This window comes from Furipterus horrens, unplaced genomic scaffold (genome assembly GCF_987537825.1).
Source record: "Furipterus horrens unplaced genomic scaffold, mFurHor1.1.pri manual_scaffold_1, whole genome shotgun sequence".
Classification (NCBI taxonomy): Eukaryota; Metazoa; Chordata; class Mammalia; order Chiroptera; family Furipteridae; genus Furipterus; species Furipterus horrens.
This window is the reverse complement of record NW_028327171.1, coordinates 198,785,827-198,812,845: the sequence shown is the minus strand read 5'-3', so window position 1 is coordinate 198,812,845 and position 27,019 is coordinate 198,785,827. Positions and strand designations below refer to the sequence as shown.

Here is a 27,019-nt window from a genome sequence, read left to right as displayed (position 1 = left end):
ATAGTATTGTTTCTAGCTAGATTATCTTGAAATCCTTTTTTTAATAAAAAAAATGGAACAGCATTAACATTAATACAAGCGGTGTATTTGTTCTGTTGTGGATAATTGTGAATGCAGCATTTCACTATATTGGCAAAGTGAAAACGTGTTCCAAACAACACTTCCTATTATTTATTGTTTCTACACAGACATTTTAGAACTTGCTAGGAAAATTTAGAGATTATATAGCATTTTCCTCAGTAATTTATTATACTGACGTACACATAAAATAATTTTCAGTAGTTGTAATATATTAAAACTTTAAGTTTGATAATGAGGGGGAAAATAAACTAACAACAAAAACACCTTCGTGGCCTGGCTTATGGATTCTGTTTTCTACTAAAGCAAATTTATTCTAAAAATGACCTGGAACTTCTTTCCTTCTTTGAAGAGAATATCAAAATCTAAGAAAGTAATTGTATATTTTGGTTTCTCAGACTTTTAGCAAGCCAGAAAATGTAGCAACTCAAAATGAAAATCTACTTTTACTGTGACATTCCCAAAAGTTTCCTATAGTAATAAAACCAAAATGAGAAAGTATAAATATATTACTAAACTGACTATACTTATATACGATCATACACATACAATTTGTCTAAAGTGTAATTATATTTGCAATCTAAATGGAACAAATGTTGTTTAAAAAGAAGGTGCCATTGTGATAACTATCCAATCAGAGCAAAGAAAAGCCCAAGGGGAGCAAATGGGGAAAAGAGAAAGAGCTGAGCCAGCAGGGTTGATCAATCAGAGCAACAGGGAGCCTTTGTTAAAACCTACATCTTTAATTAAAATTCTGGTATTTTACTAATAACTTTGCATGTTCATAAGCCTTCTTATTGATTTCACTTTTTTCCTATTTTCTTTTTTTGGATTTGTAGTTTCTGGAGATATTGTAAAATTAATAGAATCACTACAATAGACTGATGACTTGCATACAATCTTAAAATTGTGGCCATCTAAAACATTTCCAAAAGAGACCCAATAATTTACTTGTGGAAAATAAGAAAAAAAAAAAAAGTATGTTTTTAATATGCTTTTGATATTGCTATAAGTTGATAATACTTGTTATAATTTAATGACCTATCTTGCAGATTTCAAGAACGGTATGTTTTTCATTTTAACTACAGGAGATATAGTTATTTGAAGTGCTCTACGAAATACAGTTTAATGTCATTCAAAAGATATTGCTTAGTGCCATGCTGAAGGCTCAAGGGGTCTAAAGAAAATGTGTAGAGGTGTGCGTGCTCTCTGGGAATGCTAACGGTATGAGACAAAGGGGAGGAATGCTTGAAAAGGTCAAGAGAACACTGACCTGGGAGCATGAGGAAGCTAGAGATGTAGTGCTAGCTTTAATCCAACTTAATTTCAAGGACCTCCATTTCCGCAGGTTCCCTTATGAACACAATAAAAATGTTGAAAAAATACGACATCTGTTCTTGCTTCCTTGCATGGTTAGGATATTTGCCTGTGTGTGAATTTAGTGATTAGCTGCGGGTAACAGACACACAGAGACATCGACAGACAGACACAGTTTGGGCGGATTGTTTTCTGTACCTTTCAGCCTATTGATAGTGATACTCTCCAGTAGAAATGCCTGAGGTGCCCACCTCAGCCTGTACTCCTGTGGACTGACCGCCACAGATATTTTTTGGACCAGAGCCAACATTGTGACCAGACTGGTCTTTAAGGTTCATGTTATGATTGCAAGACACACCCTCAGCAATGACCATCAGGGAATATTGATAAAAACAATGTTTACTATTCGAAGGTCCTGGAGGGTGGAGTGCCTAGAGTTTTACAGGTTCACTATTATTTGCAAATTTAAAAGATAAGAGTAGGAATCAGTGAGTGGAAATTGAAAAGTGGGGTTGCTTAAATTTTCAGTTGCCTAGGTTAACCATGGCTTTCTGAAAAGAGAACTTTATGGATGGGGATGGCCTGGTTTCTTCTAGGGGTTTGAACAGAAGAGTGTCACATAGCTGACCATATGTTGATTTAGATGGATGTCTTTGAAATTAGTGCCTTGGCTAGCTTCATCAAAAGTTTAATATCAGGCACCTACATTATAGAAATGCAAACTGTGGTGTTTGCTTCAGAGAGATAATCTTATCTGATCAGCGAGATTAGAGGGTGAATACAGCACATTTGAAGGATTATTGAGATTAGATCCAGCTGAAATATCTAGGCTTGTTTTATGGAGAGAAAAGTCATATTTTAAAAACAGTCTTTCTTATATGCCTGAAGTCTGTGTTTGTGGTATAACTTTTTAGGTGGTTTCACTTTAAATTTTTTTATTATTAATAAGATTGTAGACTTGAATGTTGGCCCTATCTGGATCTCAGTTTTCTCCTTTGTAGAATCAATAGTCAAGAACTCAGTCATATATGAGGTTTGATAAAATGCTAAATATAAAATAATCTTATTTTTATGGCTTTTGCCATAAATTTGAAGTATGTTTGAGTAATATCTTAGTTCTTATTACTCACGACTCATAGTTGTGTCATTATGTGAAATGACTCCAGATCAAATTATTTTTCAAAAAATGTAAAGCAGATAAATGTAGATCATTTTATTTATTCAATACTGTATTGAAATAGCTTCTGAAACTATCTTTTTCCCACCTCACCTCATTTGGTCTTTAAGTTGAGACACGTATTGTTTGTGACCCTTAATGTAAACATGTTAATGAAGATACATAGGAGTCTAGAAATTAATTTAGAGCCCTACTTTATGATAACTAATGTGACCCATGATAAGCTAGTTAAATTTTTTTTTTAATATGAACTTCATCAGTAACGCTGGAAAACTTAATTTACTCTGTGAAGTGTATAGGTTATTTAATAATATAGATTTTTTAAAGTCACATAACTCAAGCATATAGACTTAAATATAATAATGTATCTTCATCAATAAACACCCTTGCCCTAACCTTTATTTTTCCATAAAGTGATTACTATATAGTAACAAGTTTGGTTATATGTGTGTGTGTATGTGTATATTTATGTAAGCATATATAAATACAGATATTTTGTTTTATAAAAAGAGTACACTATATTCTATCACTTTTGTTGCTTTGCACATTATATTTTAAAAATCCTTTCATTCAAAATAGGTACCAAAATTTTTCTTTTATTTTTTCATGCATGACCAAAGTGTTTTATTTTATTTATTTTTAATTTTTTTATTGTTTTTCTCTTACAGTTTTCCCATTTTTCTCCCATTGCTCTCCCCTGCCTCGCCCACCTCACCCCTCTCCCAAAGTCAATCCCCACTCTGTTGTCCACTTCCATGGGTCATTTATTCTAGTTCCTTTACTAGACCTTTCCCCTCCTTTCTCTCCTCCCCCTTCCCCTCTTGTTGCTGTCAGTATGTGTCTTGTTTACATGCCTCTGGTTCTATTTTGTTCATTTGTTTGTTTTGTTCATTAGTTTCCAGTATTAGGTGAGATCATATGGTATTTGTCTTTCATTGCCTGGCTTATTTCACTTAGTATAATTCTCTCCAGTTCCATCCACGTTGTTGTAAAAGGTAGGAGTTCCTTCTTTCTTTCTGTTGCATAGTATTCCATTGTGTAATTTAAAAGCTGCTGCTGGAATTTTTCAAGTTATGGATCCACTATACTTTACTTAGCCAATACCTTATTAAAGAACAATTAGGTTACATTGTATTAGTCTCAATTACAACCAATGAACACTTTTAATACATATTTATCTATATGTGCCCATTTTTCTGTAAGTCATATTTCTAGAAAAAGAAGTGTTTGGTCAATGTGAATTTACATACACAACTTGGATAGAAAAAAATTACTCTTCAAAAATATTTTATTGATTTTGACAAACAGAGGTAGTTTGCCCAATGCTTTACATGGAGCAGAACTAGATATTATTTTTTATTTAAGAATTATACACGATGACCATATTTCCTTCTTTTAATTCATAGTTCCTGGAGGCTGAGGCTCAACATCTGTTTTTCACATAATTATTAACCATTTCTAAATATATTTCTTAACATTAAGGTATAACCTTCAATTCTAATGTAAGACAATATTTTATAAAACACTATTGTTTATTCATTCATGTTCATATATTTCTTTTATCTTAAATCTTATATATACATCCTATGAGTATAAGTTTTTTACTTTCAATAATATTTTTATCCTTAATATAAGAGAGCAATTTTTTTTTTGAATCCTGACTCACAAACATTGATGATGTTAATAGCTTATTTATAAGGGAGAATTTTCCTGGTGACCAAGAGTGTACCTTAAAATCTGATTTAAGATCTTTCAATAAATCAGTGACATGTCTTTAAAAATAGATTACATAAAACTTCATTAAATAAATGAATAAAATAGCTGGTGATGAAAAATAGATTAGACAACATTCCTTTCCTATTTGATACAGCTAACAGTATTATCATGCCATAGCTCATAGGTCATCAGGGATTTGTCTGGCACAAGGGTCAACCCTGATTAGTAGCTGACAAATGATAGACATACTTTTATTAACTTACTTGAAGTGTCAGTTTCAATGAGGGCTTTGCAGGTATTTGCCATATGTTTTCAGTTGAACTATAGCAATTATTGTCCTTGAGATCATGCCATTGTTACCTGAAAAGTGTATACCTCATGGTATACTCTAACCTATCTCTTTGGAGTAGTTTCCACCAGACTAATTAGGAATTAGGAATAGTAGATAATCAGTTATGTTTTCTTCAGTGATGTGAAAATGAGTATGATTGTGGTAATTTAGAAGCCCCAAATACTTTTTCATAACTCTTCCTTGCTAAGTTTAATTATTTTTAAAAATTAAGTATGTTCTCTGAGAGCTTCTTTTCCAATGTGTTAGACCTTATGTTGATAAATCCTTAGAGTGAAAAATTCCTTTCTTATCCAAATCAGGATATAGCCTTACATATTCTTAGACCTCATTCTGTGTGGCAACAATTACTGGTTTAATTAGTCTCAGATCTAGTGTGAGAGAAGAGTCAGCCATTCAGTTTAAGACCAATTTCCATCCCTACTTTCACATCTAAACAAATGCTTTACCCTTCATGGACTGTCCTCTCATAAATAAGAAAGAGTCCTAGAACAAAGATTTTGAAATGTTAAAGGCTACTTTAAAAAAACTTGGGCTCCCCAGAATGAATTTTCTGGTCCCTTCCCCAGACTTACTGAATGCAGGAGGGGGGTCATGCATCTTTATTTTAAATCTTCCTAGGTGATGCTTAGAGTCTGCCTGGCACTGAACACACCCATCCGATTGTTCTCCTTTGGAAGAATAAGTAGTCATGTGCAGTTTGGCATTAGTTTCATTGAACCTGATTTTTCTATCCACATCAGTGTTTTAAAAGTAATGCATATTCTTGGAGGGCCTGCGAACTTTATTAGTTTCATTCGATATATATTCTCAGGACAGTAGCTTTCTAAAAGCCTTTCACACAACCTAGTGTTTATATTTTAGCCAGATATCACCATTTATAAAAATAAATATTGAATCACAGAACTAGGGGGTACCTCTGGAGTAATTTCATCAAGCCCTCTGCCTATAATTAGGTCAATGCCTAAGGCATACAGAGATTTCCCTCAAATACTGATAAAGAATCAAGAAGCCGATTCTGTAGTTCATTACAGTGTTTTGATCACTCTAATCGTCAATAAATGCTTCCTCACATCTAACCCAAATTACCTCTACTGTACCCCAAGCTTTTTTATTCTTGTTCAATCCTTCAAGTATGTAACAGAAAACAGCCTAACATTAAAACCATTTCATTGAGGTCTGATCTACTTGATGTGCACACTGTGTCTCAAGGAATACAGTTTGTGGAAATCTCATCAATAAGCAGTAATAATATAGGCAGCCTAGAGGTGCAGGCCATTGAATACTAATTGAAATAGAATGAAACAAAACTAAGATAAATTTGCTTTAAAATGTGCTTAGCAATGAATTGAGGGCTTCCCAGGATGCATTGTATGTAGACGGCTGCTGGGTGAGAGAAGGGAGCAGTTTTCTGATGGTCTCATACTTATCTGACAATTTTGCCTTCTGAATCCGCCAACTGATATTGCTATTCCCACTCTATGTTTTTTTTTCCTCCCAAGTCTTCTTACCTGCTTGCACATTAATTTTGTTTGATCTCCCAGTTAGTGACAGAGGGCTTAACAACAAAAACAGGAAATTAAAGTAGAAGGTCAGTCGGACTGATTAAGTTTCAGACGAGGCATCATCAGTCAATCAATCAAATGGCATAAATAAACTAGAGTTTTTTCCCATTTTTACTGAATAGAATGAGAGTCCTCAACTGTAACTGCATATCAGGATCACTTGAGGAGTTTATTAAAAGTATTAAATCCTAGACCATTGCAGGTAACTTTGATTTAATAGAAAGTAGGTCATTCCCAGGCAATTTTGTTTAAGGCCTCTACATCCTGCTACTGAAAATGAATTCTGTAGACCAGAAGGCAGAGACATTGTGTGGAGTTTATTAGAATAGACTAAATCAAATCTTCATTGATGCAGGCATCCCCATGTTAAAGTTTGAAATCTTCCCTATTAGCTGATCTAATATATAGCCTGTATCAAGACCCATGGGTAAAGGAAGTGAAGAGAACCAGTAGGCACTGGGCATAAGGGGTTGGAGGAGGTAAAGAAGGAGGAAGAAGAGAGGAAACGTGGCTGAGCACAAAAACATGGGAGGAACACACTTATAAAGACGGCCTAAATTTTGACTCATTTATTTTTTATTGGGCAGAGGTCTTTGTTTTGTCACTGTGATGACACAGCTCTGCTTTGCCTCGTTTATGAAGGTTCTTTATCTTCTGTGTAATTCACAGAAAGCACCAATACATATTTGATTAGTAAATAGCCAAAGTTCTTTAAGTAAAAGAAATTTGTTCTAGTGTAGTAACTTTAAGGGTAGTTATTGTTATTTACAGAAGTTATTAAGTCATTGTTTTTATTAGTGAGATACTGATGTGGTAGAGCTTCTTACAGGTACTTTAATTTTTTGAGATAATAGATATTCGCTCAGCAGTATGCCCTTATCATGAAATACTTGGTTTCTTAAACTTTATACATTTGATTCTCATCAATATTTTGAATGGTCCCCTTCCCAATTTCAAGTTTATTCAACCTAATAAAATAAATATTTAAATTCCCAGGTTTTACCTTTTGTATTAATCACAATTAAGGATATACCGCCAATGAATAAGCTAGTTAATATCTGACCCAAATATTTTAATGCACCCAGTGAAGCAATTTAGGAAGGATACTAAATACCGGAGAAATGCCAATGAAATAATATTAAAGCAAGAGTGGAAATTAATATAACCAAAGCAATTATAAGTTAATGTTCCCATGGAGACTGAGTTATCTCATTGATTTCAGGAACTGTTTTTTTGTTTGTTTTGTGTTTCCATCATAATAAAATATGAGTATAGTCTGATGTGTATAATTCATAGTAAGTAATGTTTATTAATCAACAAATGCCACTAAATAGATTGCACAGAGGGAATGTTTTCTTTCTAAAAGCAAATCTTGCATAGCAATGTGAAGAAATGTTTCTTAACTATGTCACATTACTGTTTAGAGAGTAAGCATATTTTTTTTCTTTTTGCTCACTTATATTATTATCTGTCACACAAACACTTCCAAAATATGCTTCATGATTACTGAATTTTAATTTGAAATTAAGGTATGTGAAAACCATAACAAAAGTGCTATTTTTAGTGTTGAATGTATCTTAACTTATTATTTTTTAAATCATGTATAGATTGTTTAAGAAGAAAATCCTGTATCATTTAATAGCTTAAAAAAATTAAAGTATCGGCTTAGAGGGATATTTCTTTGCATGTTTTTCAAATGGAATGGCATATCTAAGATCAAAGTGTCCTGAAAAAATGTGATATACATGATCGTTGTTGTTGGCAGCCGTCCGTCTCAAGAGACGATGGTGTAGCTTCTTAAGAATCTATCTGCACCGCCGAGAATGGCTGTGCAGTCCGACTCGGGAGTGACACGGTATCTGTCTCCTCCCGTGTTGAATCGACATCTTGCGATGACGCTGGAGTGTCCTCTCCAGTGAAGCTGAAGCTACAGAGCCTGGGCAGGGTGATATGGAGGGTCTGCTGTTGCCCATGCAGCAGACCCCCCTCTCTTCGCAGCTGAAGGGTCCAAGGGAAAGACGGAGTCAATACAGCTTGGCTTCAGGTGCGCCGCAGGAGTTGCCGGTGTTGACTACAATGTCAAACCGCCTTAGGGACTCCGGCTCCGGATTTTCTGTCGGGGTTTACTCCCTTAGCCTTTCCCCTGAAGAGGTATGCCGCAAGGCAGCGGAGGTTTTTTGGAGTCAGAGTTTTCCTTCTCTGTATACATGATCACTATATAAAATAAACAGCTTTTTGAAAAATATAAGGTCAACTCAATACATATGATTGAGTTATTTAAAATAGATGTTTAAAAGTTTCACAGTATAATGATTATTATAGAACATAAGATTGTACTGTTAGATTTTAGTCATCACTTGTTGTTTTCATATTTAAATAGTATACTCAATGAAAGAAACTATCTTAATGTGAACATTCCATAGATTTAAAATAAATTTATGGTTAATTGTCTTTATAAATATTATCTACACTAATTTTCTCATTCTGTGGGAAAAACCAAAGTATATAAATAAAGACTAAAACCATTTTGTAAAGTTACTTTTAATCACAATAGAGTTTAAAACAGAAACTAATACTTCAATGTACTTAGATTAAAATATGGTGAGATTTGTAGAATATGATTGCTGACTCACTTCGTGCTATTTTCCAGCTGAGCAATTCCTATGATAACACTTATTTCAAATCTAGTAATTAGTTTACTTAATATATATGTGTTATTTTAATTAGTAGCTCTTGGTACATCAAAAAAAGCCTTAAATATAAAAGAGGAATTATATTTATATCTGTTATTTACAAAAGTATTTACAAAAAGTGTTTATATGGTATAATTTACTAATTAAGACATCTAAATAAATAGACCACTTGGGTAAAATTTAGGAACATTACTATAAGTACTATATATGAATATGAAGAGTTAATAAGTTGATACAATGTATTTGGATGTATTTTATACATAATGTAGAAGTAATGTATATGTATAATGTATATGAAATATAAATAAAAACTACACAGATGTCATGTAGACATTGGAATACACCAGCAAATGAAATTAGTATAATAAATGAGTTGTAAAATGCTTTAGATGATGATTGATGCCATAACAAAGATACAGAAAGAAGGAAGGGAGGGAAGAGGGAGAGAGGGAGGGAGAAGAGGGTCCAAGGGTCCATCAGGAACCAGTGGTTTAGAAATTATCCAGTATCAAATACGGGTAGGCTTCAATTCATTGAGAAGGTGAGAGATTTTTAGCAAAGGCTTAGAAAAGGGGCGGACACAGTTGGCTTATTTTGTAGAATTTTATTCTCGAGTACTTACAGAAGAAATTATTTCAAAATTTAGTGTTATCCAAGTGGCAAATACAAAATATGCCCTTACAAACGCAGGTCTAACTTTTTGTTTTTTCAAATCTTCTAGAAGTTTTTGCCAATAAGTATCAAATGACTATGCTTACAAAGTAAAAATAAGAGGACGAATCCAAGTACATTTTTAGTTTAAATTCTATTTGATGCGTTTATTGAGAGTACTGCATAGGGAGTAATATAATCATGTCCAATAAAAGGATCTAGTTTATATTTAAACATTATGAATATTTATCAATATCATCATGGTCTTTTAGAAGGCATCCAAGTGAAAATATGGAATTATAAAATAATGGCATAATTAAAGGAACACTTAAATCTAATGACAGATATTAACTATAATTGTAAGTTATTTGCATATTGATATGCTCTATTGCTTGATATTTTAACATTTGTCTATTTATATTTGTTAGTGCCTTACCTCTTTAACTCTCTATATGTTGTCTTCTCTTCTGATAATGGCATTAAGCATTAAGTAACAGATATTTACTTTGAGTTGGTTACATATGACTTATTTATTTACTTGGAGTGGATACTTACTTATTGTGTATTAAGTACAAAACACTGTACTAGTCACCAAAAATACAATGTGAATAAGACAATGCATTTCAATAAATTACACTAATAGTTTAGTAGGAGGAGAAAACATGGAAAAATAAATACAATATGTTATGATAAGTGCAAAGGTAACATCTAATGGTGCTGAGCACTATTAATAAGGGACTTGTTAAGTACTTTATAACTATATCTCTGCATTCAATCCCTTTAGATAGGCACTAATATTAACTCCATCATAAAAAATTAAAGTAAAATCCAGAGTGATTAAAGACCTGGCCATATCACAAGGACAGAGTTTGAATATGAACCTAAGCTTTCCTACCTCATTGACTGCTCTATCAGCTTTATCTTCTTGCTTGTTCAGAAGTAAGAGTGACAAACTAACTCAGCCTGGAGATGAGTCTAGAAAGGCTTCAGAACAAAAGCAAGCAGCACCTCAGCTGAGTCTCATTGTTGAGCATGTGAAGGAATGTGTTGTGAAAAGGCAGTGAGAACCACACTTGCATGTGGTCCAAGGAGACAGGAATCACAGTGGCTGGATATGAGAAGCACAGCAAGAGAGTGAGAGATGCCAATACAGATAGAGACGGTGGTCAGTTGATGAAGGGCTTTTATCTGTTGCTAATGAATTATTCCTTTAGGATAGGGATGGCAAGTACGTTTTATACTGTGAAACAACACTTACTATACAGGAAGTGGCTTATATCTCAAGCCATTGCCTTTAGAGCAGCAGGGAGGAATAATTGGGCTCTGAGGAAACTTGTAGAAGGCTATAAGTTGGGGTACAGAGGAGAGACAGTAATGAAGAATTTTAATGCTAGTATTTTGTATTATATTTTTGTTAGGTTTGAGAAATGATTGGGCAGGGGAAAGGAGAAATAGAAAACACACCCCAAATATTTAGCTTAGCTGATGGATGGATGGTACTATCATTAGCTGAGATACAGAAACAAAGGGGAGAAATGTACTTGGTGGTGGAAGTGGGAAAGTGAGTAACCTTCCATTTTGTGTGTCTTGTGTTGTCTAAATGGAGACTTTTGTAAACAACTAGGAATACATGCTGTAGCTCAATAGGGAATTCAGTTCTGGATGTGAAAGTAATCTGCCTATAGGTATTATGCAAAGTAAGGCATGAAAGGTTGTATCCTGGCATGAACCCACAGCCCAAGAAAATTTTCAAGACCAATCAAGACCAATTCTAAAGAATACTAATGTTTATGGTGCACAGTCTTGAGTAGCAATGAAGGAAACTTTGAAGAGTCGAAGAGGTGGGAAGCAACAAGGCCACAATGGAAACACAGAAACCAACAAGTGATGTGCTACACATGTCCTGTAAGATCTATGTCTCTAAATAATTAAAAATATCTACCCAATAAGTGAGATAAGCAGAATTGTTTCCCTCTATACTATAATTATGAAGCCCAGACTATAGCACTGATTTATAAAACATATACTTGGATATGATTTTGTCAAATGTATTAAAAGATTTTATAAGAAAAGTCTAATGGAAGTTTTTGTTCTGTTTAATATGAATGTGTCTCCTTTCTACCTGCTCCCTCACTCCCTTTTTTCTTTCCTTCCTTTGTTCCTTATTTCCTTGTTTCCCTCTTTCCTTCCTGCAAGAATGGTGCTCTGGTCATACATGGGTCCCTGTTTTTGAAGAATCTTGGTAGAAATGTCATTGATATATCAGGAATAGAAAGAGTTGTGCTAGTACCAATCAGAGCTCTCTCTCTCTCTCTCTGCCTCCTTCCCTCCCTTCCTCCATCTTATATGAATCATGTAAGATACGATATGAATCATGTAAAGATTTATATTTTCCTCTTTGCACTGACTGCTGAAAACTTTACCTTTATTTCTGAAGACACTTGCTCTGGGCCCTGACTGTGCACAGTGTGCGTTGACTTCACTGCTGACTCTATCTTTCATGACCTGCCAAAGCATCTCATTCAGTTATTTCAAACTTGATTCCACCCTGCTAACTTGTATGATTTTTGTAAAGCACAATAGTACTTGTTGGAAGAGGAGAGAATATAGGAACGGATTTATATGTTAATGCTGTAGTTTTTTGTAGAGTAATTGTGATCTGTTGCAGACTTCATTCAGTAAACATTTGCGGAATTGAGTCAACGTGGGTAAACTGTCTTTCTAGAGCCCAGGTTTTCTCAGCTCCTCCAAATCATTGTAGAAGTTTCTCTTGGAGGCTGACTTTCATTAAGGTTTCTTATCTGTCTTCTTCTGCAGTGACAAGGACGGTGTGTGCAGAACAATGTGATGGCAGGTGCTATGGACCCTATGTCAGTGACTGTTGTCACCGAGAATGTGCTGGAGGCTGCTCAGGGCCTAAGGACACCGACTGCTTTGTGAGTCTGGGAGCGCTTCCTTTTCTTCTCCTGGTTTCCCATCCATCCTGGTTTGACTCAGGCACACTGAATCTTTAACATCTTACTTAAAAGATCAAATTTAACCATTTTAGGATTAAGGAAGAGTCTCTGCCTTCCTAGAAGTCATGTATTCAGTGGGAGGCTTTTGATTAGCTAGGATTGTTCTTTGTGTCTTTGGATTGTAATTTACATTGCCAGTGATATTTATTAGACAGTGTGAAGAGGAGCATGCTGAGATATCTTTTTTAAAAACTAATAATATCTTTCCAAAATTTATAGTGATCATTTGTTTACATTGTTGCATCATTGGGTCTTCTGAGTGGAGGCACTGGAATTTATCTCTTAAATATGAATTTAAGATACTATCAGATAAATTTATAAGTTTAACTGTAATTTATGCTGCTTTTAAACTAATATTATTCAACACTTATAAGATTTAAAAATTCACACTTGAAGCAATTTATATTCTGGTCTATGTGATTTTTATTTTAGAAGAAGACATTTTTGCTTCCTTAAAATTAACACTTATCACTTGTTGGGGATGCTTTTAATTATGTTTTGATGTCTCTGATACCGCTCTTTCTGTTCTTTTGAATACATACAAGCAATTCTGTGAGCCATAGATAATGCAATTTCATACTCACAAAACAATAGCTTCATTTTCAGCTAAAAATCATAATTTTTCAAGTTGTTTTTGTTGTTAAAAATAAACACAAGAATTTATTTTTGTTACCTCTTGTCAAATATCTGGAGAATACACATATATATTCAGAATACAGGTTTTTTTTTCAAATTGGCATTTAATTCTGGAAATAAGCAAAATATAAATTATAGCTCTTATGATGTAGTCATTTATGAATTTTCTTAATGTCACAAGAAATTTAGCTTGTTTACCCTAATACTATAGTGAATTAAAGTATGTATTGCAGAAGTGAATAGTGAGGGAGAATAAAAGAATATTAAAATGTTAAAAATTTAGAGCATATGCTCAGCAGGTCTTGGTCTGAGACCGTTTTCCTTGTCTGTCTCCAGCCATGGGTTGGAAACTAGATTTGGTGGTTGCTGAACAGGCAATACTCATAACTTTCACTACATGTTTTCATTGTTCCATTATTACAATAAGCAGAGTGCCAAGTAAGCTTCAGAATTTTCATTTCATTATTTTATGGACTAGTCCCATGCTTCCGCTTTGGCATTTGGTACAGAATGTTCAAGAATGCCAGGTCAAGGCCTTGGCGTAAGTTACATTGTTTAGTTTAGGAGGTAAATGTGTTCGATTCCTCTGGTTTATGTTCCTTTGTTGCCAAGCAATCTGTGCAGAGCACCACATAAAGTATGTTAGTAAAGCAATTATGAGGACACATGAAGTTTTATAGCCATAAATTAAAACTTACTGAGTTTTCTAGATTGGTTTTTAATAGATTCTTCCTGGAAAGTGTCATCATTGTGAATAATGTGTCATCAGTGATTCTTGTTCTGATTATGCATCTCATAGACCATCATCAGGGAATTGTCTTGTTTGTGATAAAGTGCTTGCTAAAACAACAACTGATGAAGAAAATGTTTTACGGAAACAGGATAAATTAGTTCTTATTAATAACCATACATATAATTTATGGTGACTGTAAAATACAGCATGAGTTCACATTAGCTTGTCAACCAAAGCCTACATTATTCCTATGAAAGTTTAATATTTTAATTAAGAGGATTACTTTATTCACTCTTTGTTAATCACATGTTTTTATGTACTTGTACATATGCTATGTTTTTATAATAAAGACCTCACTCTCAGGTAGTAAAATTGCTTTGAATTCTTCTCAAAGGCATTTGAACAAGTTAACAAATTGAGGTTTTAATGCAAATATATATCAGTGGACATGAATTGTTTTACTTGAACTGGAGGCTTTTACCAAATTGTCTAGTATTATGAAAGAGACTATGCAGAAAATGGCATCATATCATATATAATTATGGGCTAAGTAGAGCTTCGTAACATTTTGGATTCACACACCCTACATTTACTCTTTGACTAGTCAATTGCCAGAGCCTTTCCCTTGAGTCTAGTTTACAGGGACACCACCTACTTTCTCAGTGTACAGTAAAAACAAATGTCACTTAAGGCAATGAACTCTCCAAACACCAGCTTTAATAAGAAAAGTCTACCCTGTAGAATTGGTAATTTAGTTATTATTTATTAGTGCTAGACTCTAAGATTCAACATAAACCCTTTGAATAAGTGTGAGAATAATTGATTTTTTACTGTTAGCTTACTTTAATCATTTAATCCAATTCTCAATTTAGAAATTAGTGGGTAGATACTAAACAACTTGAACATCAATAACTATAGGTGATATATTTATTAACATTGGAAAAAGTTTCATAAGATTGTAGAAGTCCTAAGCAAAGCTGAACTTAAGATGAAGCACTAATGACTATAAAATTGTCAATTTTTTCAGTTTTTATGCAATTGATGTATACTTAGTAAAGAACAAAAACATGCCTAAAACTATTACAGTAGTATTCCTTTACCAAGTATTATTAAGATTATTTTGAAATGAAATTAATGTTTGCTATGTTGCAGGCCTGCATGAATTTCAATGACAGTGGAGCTTGTGTTACTCAGTGTCCCCAAACTTTTGTCTACAATCCAACCACCTTCCAGTTGGAGCATAACTTCAATGCGAAGTACACATATGGAGCATTTTGTGTCAAGAAATGCCCACGTAAGTAACAGAAAAAGGAGGGCCAACTTAATTGGGTCATTATTTTTTTTTTAATTATGTAAATTTATTGTAACTTGAAATTTGCATTAATATCATGGGGACTTATTAAATTCAAAACATTAAAGTGATTGGTCCAAAATCTCAGGAAAGGAGTGGTATGTTTGAGGTCAGAGTGCAGCCTCATCGACTTCTGAACTCATCATTTTCTCTGTAGAGCGTTGTTTTTGCACATGATGCTGTTTCTCAGAACAATGACTAGTTTTGTCACCGCAAGCTACATATTGAATAAAGTATGCTGCGAATACCAATGAATGTTTACCAAAAATTATTTCTGATTACTTATTTGTAAAGAATATATGGCATTATAGTTTTAAAGTAAACTCTGATACTAAACAGTAGCAATAGATAAGAATGACATGTAAAGAGTTCTTTACCAAGTTGATAACTTATCCTGGGAATTTAAAGGGACCAGCTTAAATTTCCTCAAGAATTCAATAAAACATGTCCTGATACTTGGTTGGTTGCCTGGAGTGAGTGAGAGGATATTTCTTTAATGTTTGATCTACTGGCAAGGCTGAAAGATCATTACATTTGTTCATATACTCATTGAAAAGAAGACAGCTTTACAATCTACAGCCCGCAGAGAGAATGGCTTTCTTGGCTTTGTGCATGTGGTGGTGCAAGAAATGTGCTGGAAGTGGGATTAGAGTGGCTATGGGTTCTAGCTTTGCCCACTTTTAGCCATGCTATTCTAAATAAACTGCTTAGTTTTTATTCCCTCTTCTTTAAAATGCTGATGGTAATAATCTCATCTGCCCTCTCTTTCCCAGAATCATAAAGATTGAAGGAATAGGACGTAAGGATCAGAGATAGTATATACAAACAAGTTTTGGGATACAATGACAATTCTAGTCATTATTATTAAACATTTTATATAAGTTATAAGAATTGTTTTATATATGACAGTAGAGATTTTTCCATTTTAAACACTTTAATATTCAAACTTATCTTCTTGAGCTAATAACTTTTTATTTAAACTTACCTTTATCTCACCATCTAGTATCTTGGAAAATAGGGGCTTGAAAGTATTGGAAAATTAGGCTAAATGATAAAATATTTCCTTTTCTTAGACAAGTGTTTTCCTGTTTTGCTACCTTCAAGTTATGGTGCCTTGCCCCAAAGACAGTCAAAACTATGCTTTGGGAGTCTTTTTGGTATTTCCCCTTTTATTTAAGTCCTGAGGTTGAGGCCCAGAGTTTGGGCTGAAATAGAAGATACCAGAAAATCTGGGCTCAGGAATTTTCCTTTCTTCACTATGTCCTTTACAGGGCCTCATCTGAAGGCCCTGAAGTCATAACTTGTAGCAAGTGGCTGAACACTGAGAACTAGTTTGTGAAATTACAGGCCCAGTTACCTTAGATACGGTAACTTGTAAACTTCCTTTCTTGGATTTGTTTAGGTTTATCAAATCACAGGCTAATTTAAAACACTTCAGTATTTATTTAAAATTCAAATCTTTGATGGACTTTGCCCATAAAGCATGATTGCTATACTGGAAAAACAAAGATTTTTAACTTTTAAATACTGCTGTATAATCTTTAATCCAGAATTCTGAAATTCAGAAAGTCCAAATAACAAGTAGTTTTTTTGAAACTCATTTGGCTGCAGAAACTGCACCTAACTGACAGGAAGCTACTGATAATCTTTATTTTACTTGGCACAAATTTCTGCCAAAGTGTGGAGTAAGGGATATTCCTAAAGACCTTGCAGAAAGGATGGGTGTATGTCACACAGTATATGAACCTGCTGCTGGTTGGGTTCCCCTGAGACAGAGATTCCTTTGTTAAGGAATGTTCTCAGAATCAAGACCCATGTGGAAAGGAAGGCAAGTGTCATCAGGCTGTGACACAGTATCAGCTAAGTGCCTCATTTTGTGGTGGATGCCCTCTGGTAGGTGTTAACTTGCAATACAAACATCTTCACACATTCTTCCCACTCTCATGGATCCATATCTACCCCTCTACCCCAGACTCCCTTCAGTTCCAGATTTCCCAGCATTTCTTTGCCCAGGGCAAGCACTACTCATGAGTTCATATTTAGCCTAGGCCTAGGTCACCTCTACACAAAGTAAATTTGCACTACCCAAAACTAAGTCCATTAGTAGGAATTTTCCCTGTGACTACTTTTCAAGTTCATTCCTTGGTGAGGTCACAGACCAGCTGCCACCTATTTTCAGCTACTTGCATTCACATAACAAAATTAGCATTTGTCTTCCTCCATCAGCTTGTCCTAAGTGCCTTCTCTTGGTCCTTAGTCACAGGTGTGAGCTGAGTGGCAGGTGCCAGCACAATGGTAGATGATGTGGCGGTCTGGACCAGCTGTTTATATACTTTATTTGTGTGTCTGCCAGAGCGCATATTCAATCCCAAATCTACTGCTTTCTTCTTGCAATGGATTTATGATGGAACTGACCAACATAATGAAATCATGATTCTAAAAACATTTTGGTTTTTTTAGGGGCAAATCTAGCTACAAGGTCAACCAATGACCCATGGTTAGGTGCTCTATCTCTACCATGGCCCAGGATCATGTCAGGAGCTCTTTGTTAAATGGTATATAGATTATGTTGCGGATGGTCTGGCTCAGCTCAAGAATCCTAGAGATCTCTGATGTGATTTTCCAATTGGGACTTGCCATAACTCCACATGGCATATTTTCCCACCATATATCCTTCTAATGTTATAGTGCCTCTTGGATTTTGTGACCCCAAATTCATTGCTTCCACCCCAGTCTGGACCTGCACCATATGCCTTTCCTGCTCTCTGCCTATTTCAAGGCCAGACACCTTCCATACTGAGCCAGAAGCAGTAATCTCAGACTTGGAAGGAGGCTGCCTTTAAAACCCAAACTGGACTAGCAGGCATCGTGTGTTCCCTTTGTTGTGGGAGACTCCACGTGCAACCATTTGACCTTTCCGTGGGAGAGAAAGTCCTGTTATATTCCAGATCACTGGACTGACTCCTAAACAATTTATTAGTATTTCAAGTAATTAGATGTTCCTGGTTTATTCTGTACACCTTTCTTAATAGTGCCCTTTCAGAATTTATTTTTTTTTTTTTTAATCACAGAAAGCTATAGGACAGTTTCTATGTCACTCCATTGAAAGATGGAGCACATTTTAAACAATTCCTCCTGGATATGAAGTGTGCTCTCCTAATCGAAGGCAGTTTAACTTTAGCTTCATTTGTGCTTCATGTAACTTGAACTATTTTAGACTTCTGACTTGCATTGTGACATGAAATGAAGTAGAACGACTGAAAACACAAACTAAATGTCATGCAGTTTCCTATGTCTATAAAAGAAATTTACTCTATCTTGGGGGCCATTCAGGGTGTGGATTTGTAGTCAAGCAAGTACTAGTTGTTGTTAAACAACTTAAGATTCGAATGTGGATGTTCCCAGATGCTATTTCAGGCTGAGATATTTAGAAAGAGGGTTGTTTTAGGGAAAGAGACATCTATACTATCATCTATAGTAAACATTGTCACACTCTAAAATATCTTGTTTTAAATCTGTTTACTGAACATCAACATTATTGCTCATTTTACCTTTTTTATTAGATAACTTTGTGGTCGATTCCAGTTCTTGTGTGCGTGCCTGCCCTAGTTCCAAGATGGAAGTTGAAGAGAATGGGATTAAAATGTGTAAACCTTGCACTGATATTTGCCCCAAAGGTGAGTGATAGCTGAGATTATTCTAACTGGAAAAGGGGGCCTGTAACAAGTTTTTCATTTAATTTTTAATGGGTAGACTGAGTTCACCTCTCAGAACACACCACTCCCACGACAAAACCTCCCCATACAAACTGTTCCATGACATTAAACAAGTCTCAAAATTATGCACTATTGTACAATGTCTATTACTCCTTTTGAATGATAGATGCTAAAATGATCCAGATAAAACTCAAGAGTTTACTTTGATAGGAACTCAGAAACAAAGTTGCATTTTATTTTCTTAAAACTTATGAGCAAAACAATGGTTCACACAAATATTTCTGCATCAAAAACACATATTAGTTACTTGTCAATGTATGCAAAATGATATGCTATGCATAAAAGGGGGTGCAAAGAGAAATGCAACATGACATTTATTCTCCAGGTCTAAAATTTTTTTGAAAGATAAGATATATGAAATGGCAAGGGCATTTACCTTAAGTATTAAATAACTGTTGGAGATAATTTATGTTCTAGAATTTTAGTAGAGGAAGAAATAACTTCCAGCCACGGTGCTCAAATTCCTCACCAGAATTAAACTTAAATTATGCAGGACAAAAGTGCCATTCAAATTTTTCTAATAGTATTATGCTTTTCAAAATAATAAAGGGAAAACTTTAGATTTACTTTTAGACTACATTCTTTCTCTCTGTCCCTCCCCCCTTATATACACATGTGCTCTTGTTTGTTTTTTCTTTCCATTTAAAAAATAATAAAGTAGAGCCCTCAGAAAACTCAAGTAATACTTAATTTAAGTATAAGCATTTGAATGGCTCTTTATTCAGATTATAACTCAACTCACATCATTATCACTCTTTTTTTTTTTTTTTTTTTTTGTATATATTCTTCATTAGACAAGTGTTTTTAGAACCACAGGGTGTAGACCAATTTTAGGCTATAATATTATTTTAAGTGACCAGCATTTAAAAGTATTCAAAACAATATTTTAGGATAGATTAAAAATTAGGTGATTTTATGTAGTAAGTACAAGTTTTGATTGTTGAAAGTATTGTTTTAGTTATGCATCTGTTATGTGTATATACTGGGTCTTGGTATAAAATATAATTCTTATGAGTCATGGTCACTAGATGATATTACAGGAACACTATTTTAAAGTGGGCCAAGTAGTAAATGTTGCATGAATGAATTATTATATGTGTTAGAAAGCAATTTATTTCTTATGATAATTTTTAAATTTTATATTGAAAAAATAATGTTATTTTATAATGAAAATGCAGTGATTGATGGACTAAAAAAAGTGTCTCAATGTCCTGACTGTGAATCTTGTTTGTCCAGCTTGTGACGGCATTGGAACGGGATCATTGATGTCAGCTCAAACCGTGGATTCCAGCAACATTGACAAATTCATAAACTGCACCAAAATCAATGGGAATTTGATCTTTCTTGTCACTGGTATTCATGGGTCAGTATTCAATTTTTGCAGAAAATTAATTTACAACATGTAGACAAAGCTTAAGAGAGTCTTTAGCTTTGTCTGCTTGATTCTTTTTGACCTAGAAGAGTTCTGCCCACATTGATGCTCTTCTATTACAAAATCAATTGCCAGATTTCACCAGCAGTGATAGTAAACCAAAGTTTGGGATACATCCAATTTATAAGATTAGTGACAACTTAGATTTAAAAATATAAATATAAATTTATATACAAGCTATCATGTATTTGTAGAACGTTCTCATTAAATCTGTACATTTCAGAAAGCTTGATATATTTTTAGATATGATTAGGGAAACAATATCAATGGGTGAAGTTGGGAATTTAATTCAAATTCCTAATCTATTAGTTTAAAACAATGTAAATTAATATTCCTTAAAATAATATATCTCATAAAAAGCAAATCCGGAAGTTGAAATTGTCCCGAGCTTTCAGAACTCTTTGCCACCATACGTATTTTTCTTTTTTCTAAAGTTGGAAAGTTAGTACTGTTGTAAGAGATCTATAAAATGAATTTCATTTTAGCAATAAAAATTGTAACATTTTCTGGGCTCCTTCATTTCAGAACCACCTGCTGGTTTTAACTAGGAAAACAACCTAGTTTGTAGTCTTTCAATTGCAATAAAAATGTCAATAGTTTTACTTTATATTTTATCTATCTGTCTATATTACTACTTAATACCTAAATATTAGTGCTACAGGCTACAGTTAAAGTGTATCACTCACATATTTCAGTTCAGAATCTTACTCTAAACATACATCACATTATTTCTAAAAGCAACATAATTGAACACATTTTGAATAAATATGTCCTAAAAGAAATAGCAAAAGAAATAGAACAGAGTGTTTCTTTCTATTCAAATAATTTACTATAGGTTATATTCCATAAAACATTTCTTTACTTTAAAATGTAGCTTTTAATATGGGTCTGTGCCAGATTCTCTAATAATCTGTATATACCTTCTCTGTATTTTTTAAAGGTCAAGATTTCTAAATTCTTTTTTTAAATATGTGGAGTTAGTTACACTTAGCCCATATTTTTACATGGTAACAATTTGTTCAGGCTATATAGAACTAGCCATTTTGCAATGGGACACATTCAATTAAATTTATCATAGTCCCCAGTGACTCTTTACATCCATTTACATTGCTATCATTGCCCCCTTGGCCATTTGGTAGGAGACCTGGGTTGATATTTAGGTGTATCTATATAATTTAATACATATGTGACACTTAGTAAAACAATATATTCACATTTTAACTTTTAAAAACAAAATATCACCATGAATGACAGATTATATCATGTTAACAGTGTTAGGAGAAATAAAACATGGCCACCAAATCCACATTGCCAATTCCACCTGAACATAATAAATGATTGGTCTCAGCCATCAGTGTGTGGGGAAAGGCTTGAAAATAGCCTCATAAATTACATTACATAAGTAGTTTCATCCCAAAGAAGTCAATATCTGGATATCTCTTATGTAGTAAGAATTTTAATATTTTATCTTCAATTCTGAAATAAAAAGCATAGATAAGAAAGCTCATATAATATATATATGTATATATATATATACACATACATAATATATTATATACACACACACACATACATATATACTCCCACACATGCAATTTTATAAAGTGATTTTAATTCTCTAATTGGAAATAAGAGAAAATGTTTAGTTTATAGTGCCATTGCCAGAGATAGACTACGTACTCTCATTTCCTTATTTAGAATGGGAACCACAGGCCAAACTCAGTGTTTAAGGTTATCCATAGGAACAATAGCCTTTTAATCTTGTCATGTTTGACATTGTTCACATGCATGTGTTTTGAGCAACAAAATTCTTACCAAAAAAGCATCTCCACGCTGTGTCAAGTATTTAGATGACCATCTGTAATGATTATAGACAGTGGAAATGTGATAATAGGTTGAGTGAAGAAATGGATTTCAATGCAACTGTGAAAACCTCTGTCTTTACACACACACACAGACACACACACATAGAGAGATACTTTTTAATATTTATTTTTTATTGTTTTTCTATTACAGTTGTCTCATCTCTCCCCCTTTGCTCTCCCCTGCCCCACCCCCTCCCCCACAGTCCATCCCCATTCAGTTATCCATGTCCATGGGTCATTCACACTAGTTCCTTGACTAGGCCCTCCCCCTTCTCCTCCAATCCTCCTCCTCTCCCCTCCCCTCTGGTCACTGTCAGTCTGTTCCCTGTTTACATGTCTCACTAAACACAGTGACAGAGTGAGCATAATATTCTTACTCATGGCTCTGAATTTAGCTAAGAAAGTTCTTGATTTTATAATTCTATAACTTCAAGTGGCTCTAGAATAAAACTCCCTAGATGTACTTTAAAGTTGGTAAGTGGGATTCTCTCAATTTATTTTATGAGTCTTAAATCTCTAAAAAATATATAAAATTTATATGTTCCATTGGGTTTCATGTAAACCATCCAGAATTTATTTAATACCTGGCAACCTGGACATATTCTTATAAAACTTTGGACTGACCCTGTTATTGTGCGCTTGCCCTGAATTTTTAGTATTTATTAATGAAGTAAAAATATTTGGTTATAATATCAGAGCTGTTCTGTACACTACTTTTCATTTAAAAAAATATGGAAAGTTCATTCTACTACTGTAATGCTGATATTTCTTCTGCATACAGCGTTTTTGCCCATAAAATAGGATAACAACAAACTTTGACTGGTGTCACTCAGTGAGTTGGGCATCGTCTCAAAAACCAAAAGGTCATCATTTCAATTTGCAGTCAGGGCACATGCCTAGATTGTGGGCCAGGTTCCCAGTTGAAGGTATGCAAAAGGCAACTGATTGATGTTTCTCTCCCTCTTTCTCCCTCCCTCATCCTCTGTCTAAAAATAAATAAATAAATAAAATCTTTTAAAAATAACATAACAAGAGTTTTCCCACAAGGTGAACCTAATTTTTTGGTTTCATATTCATAAAAAATGTAATTATCCATTCTATGCATCTTCAGTTATGAATAGAGCAAGTTTTCCAGAACATTTAAGTTAGATATCGAGCTTTTGAGGGATTTTCATGTCACATTGAGGAAAATCTTCATTGTTTATGTGTGAATTTTACAGTGCTTCCCCAAGCCTTCTGTAACTCTCCATGTTAAACTAGGTGTACAGTATATTGACCCCCTAGCTGGTTTGGCTCAGTGGATTGAGCGTCGGCCTGCGAGCTAAGTGTCACTGGTTCGATCTTCCAGTCAGGGCACATCAGAGAAGGAAAACTCTGACTCCAAAAAACCTCCGCTGCCTTGCGGCATACCTCTTCAGGGGAAAGGCTAAGGGAGTAAACCCCGACAGAAAATCCGGAGCCGGAGTCCCTAAGGCAGTTTGACGTTGTAGTCAACACCGGCAACTCCTGCGGCGCACCTGAAGCCAAGCTGTATTGACTCCGTCTTTCCCTTGGACCCTTCAGCTGCGAAGAGAGGGGGGGTCTGCTGCATGGGCAACAGCAGACCCTCCATATCACCCTGCCCGGGCTCTGTAGCTTCAGCTCCACTGGAGAGGACACTCCAGCGTCATCACAAGATGTCGATTCAACACGGGAGGAGACAGATACCGTGTCACTCCCGAGTCGGACTGCACAGCCATTCTCGGCGGTGCAGATAGACTCTTAAGAAGCTACACCATCGTCTCTCGAGGCGGACGGCTGCCGACGACGACAGTATATTGACTGCACTTCTTAGTTTAAAACTAGTAATTTAATCAACCAAAGGTAATTTTTTCCCCTTTTAAAGACATGGGATGGTTCCCAGTATAGAAGACTATGTTAATGAATCAAGTTGAGAAAGCTACCACCGCAAGGTGGTTCCATATGTCATGGTGCTGAAACTAACGGAGTTTTTGCAAAGCCCTAAGGCTAGAATACATACATGCCAATGCATTCAGACTCACATTCCCAGAAAACAGGCCATATGCCTACTTGTCAGGGGATTGTGGAGCATTTTGATTGATAGCCCTGTTAAAACTGCATCCAGTGGATCACCATATCCTAGTGTTTATTCCCTGTACATGAAAGAAGGTTCCTAAGGATTGGTAAAATACCAGATATCCTAACAAAGGCACAAACAACAATATGGTGGTTACAGGAAAGGTGGGGAATAGTAAAAGGTAATGGGAGTCAAATATGTGGTGATGGAAGATTTTATGATGCATCATAAAATTGCACACTTGAAACCTACATAATTTTATTAACCAATGGCACCCCAATATATTTAAAAGTAAGTAATGTAAAAAATAAATCAATAAATAAAGACTATGTATATATGTAGTGCAAATTAAAAAGTGACAGATGTCCACAGCAGGAATAAAACTCTATTGATTGCTACAGGTGGATACATGCTTCTTAAAAAGCCTAAGTTCATTGTTCTGAGGTTTGTTGTCTCTAGAAGTGGTCATTAAATACACTTAAATTTTTTTCTGAAGGGGACATATTAATACAAAATCTCTATTTGCTCAGTATCTCACAGAATGCCTTTTAAGGTAATAAATCATTTAAAAAATGTTTCCTTAAAAAAACTGAAAATATTGCTTGAATTAATAGAAATGTTTATGTTTGGTTTAATATTCAAGTGTGCAATTATTTTATATGGTCAGTATATAATACATGAAAAAATAATTTTCAGATGAAAACCTCTGAAAAATATATTAAACATTTAATTTTAAAAGATATTTTATGTTCATCTTTAGAAGACAGGGCATCTCTCTCTGTAGATATAGCAAAACCATTACTTACAAAAATATGTATATTCATTAGAAGATGGCATTTCTAAAATCTTCAAATTTACAACAACTTTTGAGTATTATTAAATTTGTTGCAAATTTTGTTTTTAAATGTTGCTGTGATTTATATAGATATGAGCAAATAGATCTGTGTTATAAAAATGAATATAAATAAATCAGAGGGAACAAGATTGCTCTAAATAATTCATATGACAAATAACTTTTATATAGCATTATAAGTATTATGAAAATTTGCTAATAGATAAATGTGAAGATATAACAAAAAAGGTGATTTTGTGTGTTGGAGTTTATCCTTTTTAAGAAATTCCAGGTGCTATTTGCAATTGAGAGTGCTTTGAGGGGCCTAGAAGACAATGCTCTCACTAACTTAATTGATGTGCAGAGTATATTTTCCAATTAAGAATAAACATTTAAAGCAAAGTAAAATAAAATGATTCATAAATGGACCTTCTCTGTTTGGAGGTTTATTTAGTATAATCAAACTGAATTATATCTGTAAATCTAGAATAGCCTTTGACAAAAAATCTGACACTCTGTGTCACCTAAATAATCCTCAAAACTCCTTTTAATTCCCCTCTGACCTAGGCTAGAAAAATTTAGACAGACATTGCAGAACTTTCTATCGATAATTAAAATGCAGTTTAAATAAAATAATGTCACAGTTTTAATATTTGTATTCTTTTATTTAACTTTAAGTCCAACTTCTTCTCTCATTGGTTTTCTAGGGACCCTTACAATGCAATTGAAGCCATAGACCCAGAGAAATTGAATGTCTTTCGGACAGTTCGAGAGATAACAGGTAATTTTTTTCAGTGCAACTGTTGTACTATTAACTATGTATTTTTTTGTTGTTGTTTTCTCGAAAATATTACATAGTATTGGAATCAGAAACTCGTTTTAAAGTAAATTCTAGTCTTTACTTCTTAACATTTGTGTATATTTTGAAAGTGCACAGAATTTTAAAATATGTATCCTTGAAATTTTGATCTTACTATTTTTGCAATTATCAACTGATCTTTGAATCCATATTGTTTCACAAGAAGAACTGTTGAGCTTCGATATCGTGTAGTATTCATTGAACGTATTTATAGAGCACCTAATACATTCAGGACTTTATAGTAGGTGATACGGATTCAGAGACATAAATTAAACATGGATTTGCTATTAAAGAATGTGAAATCAAATGAGCAAAGTATATATATATATATATATATATATATATATATATATATACATATATATATGCCTTAGAATGCAAGACAGACAACTGATGTCATAAGTGTACAGATAAAGTGGTAAAGAATTTCAAAGAAATTGAAATTGTATTTTTCTCTTTATGTAGTTAGAATAAATATTTTTGCTTATAGAATAAATTAAGAATTATTTAAATAGTTTAGCATACACAATTATATAATTCAATATTTCTGAGGAACATAGATTCCTGGTGCGCACTTTTTAAATATTCTTTACCTATGAAATATTATGGCCCTGAAACTTTGGATAACACACTCAATTTTGGAAAGAGAAATATGATATAGAATGGTTCAAAAGTATAAATATTCTTTGCCTTTCTCCTTTCATATTTTAACACATTTTCATCATATTTCTAGGATAATTAGTATTAAAAACTATTACTGAGACAATGATATTCTGAATTTTTCTACTGTTCTTTTGTAGGTTTCTTAAATATACAGTCATGGCCCCCAAATATGACGGACTTCAGTGTTTTCTCTAACCTGGTGACCATTGGTGGAAGAGTGCTCTACAGGTAG

The 27,019-nt window shown here is 34.0% G+C and overlaps 1 protein-coding gene across 1 annotated transcript in view; it reads left to right on the top strand.

Annotated features, from left to right (window-relative positions):
* Positions 1-27,019, top strand: part of LOC150022606 (receptor tyrosine-protein kinase erbB-4-like) — a 147,291-nt gene extending 120,272 nt beyond the window's left edge. Inside the window, exons 6-11 of the mRNA XM_090288243.1 lie at positions 12,364-12,482; positions 15,085-15,226; positions 18,847-18,960; positions 20,296-20,422; positions 25,973-26,046; positions 26,925-27,019. Of these exons, the coding sequence (XP_090144369.1) occupies positions 12,364-12,482; positions 15,085-15,226; positions 18,847-18,960; positions 20,296-20,422; positions 25,973-26,046; positions 26,925-27,019 (671 nt within the window). The remainder of the gene's footprint in view (positions 1-12,363; positions 12,483-15,084; positions 15,227-18,846; positions 18,961-20,295; positions 20,423-25,972; positions 26,047-26,924) is intronic.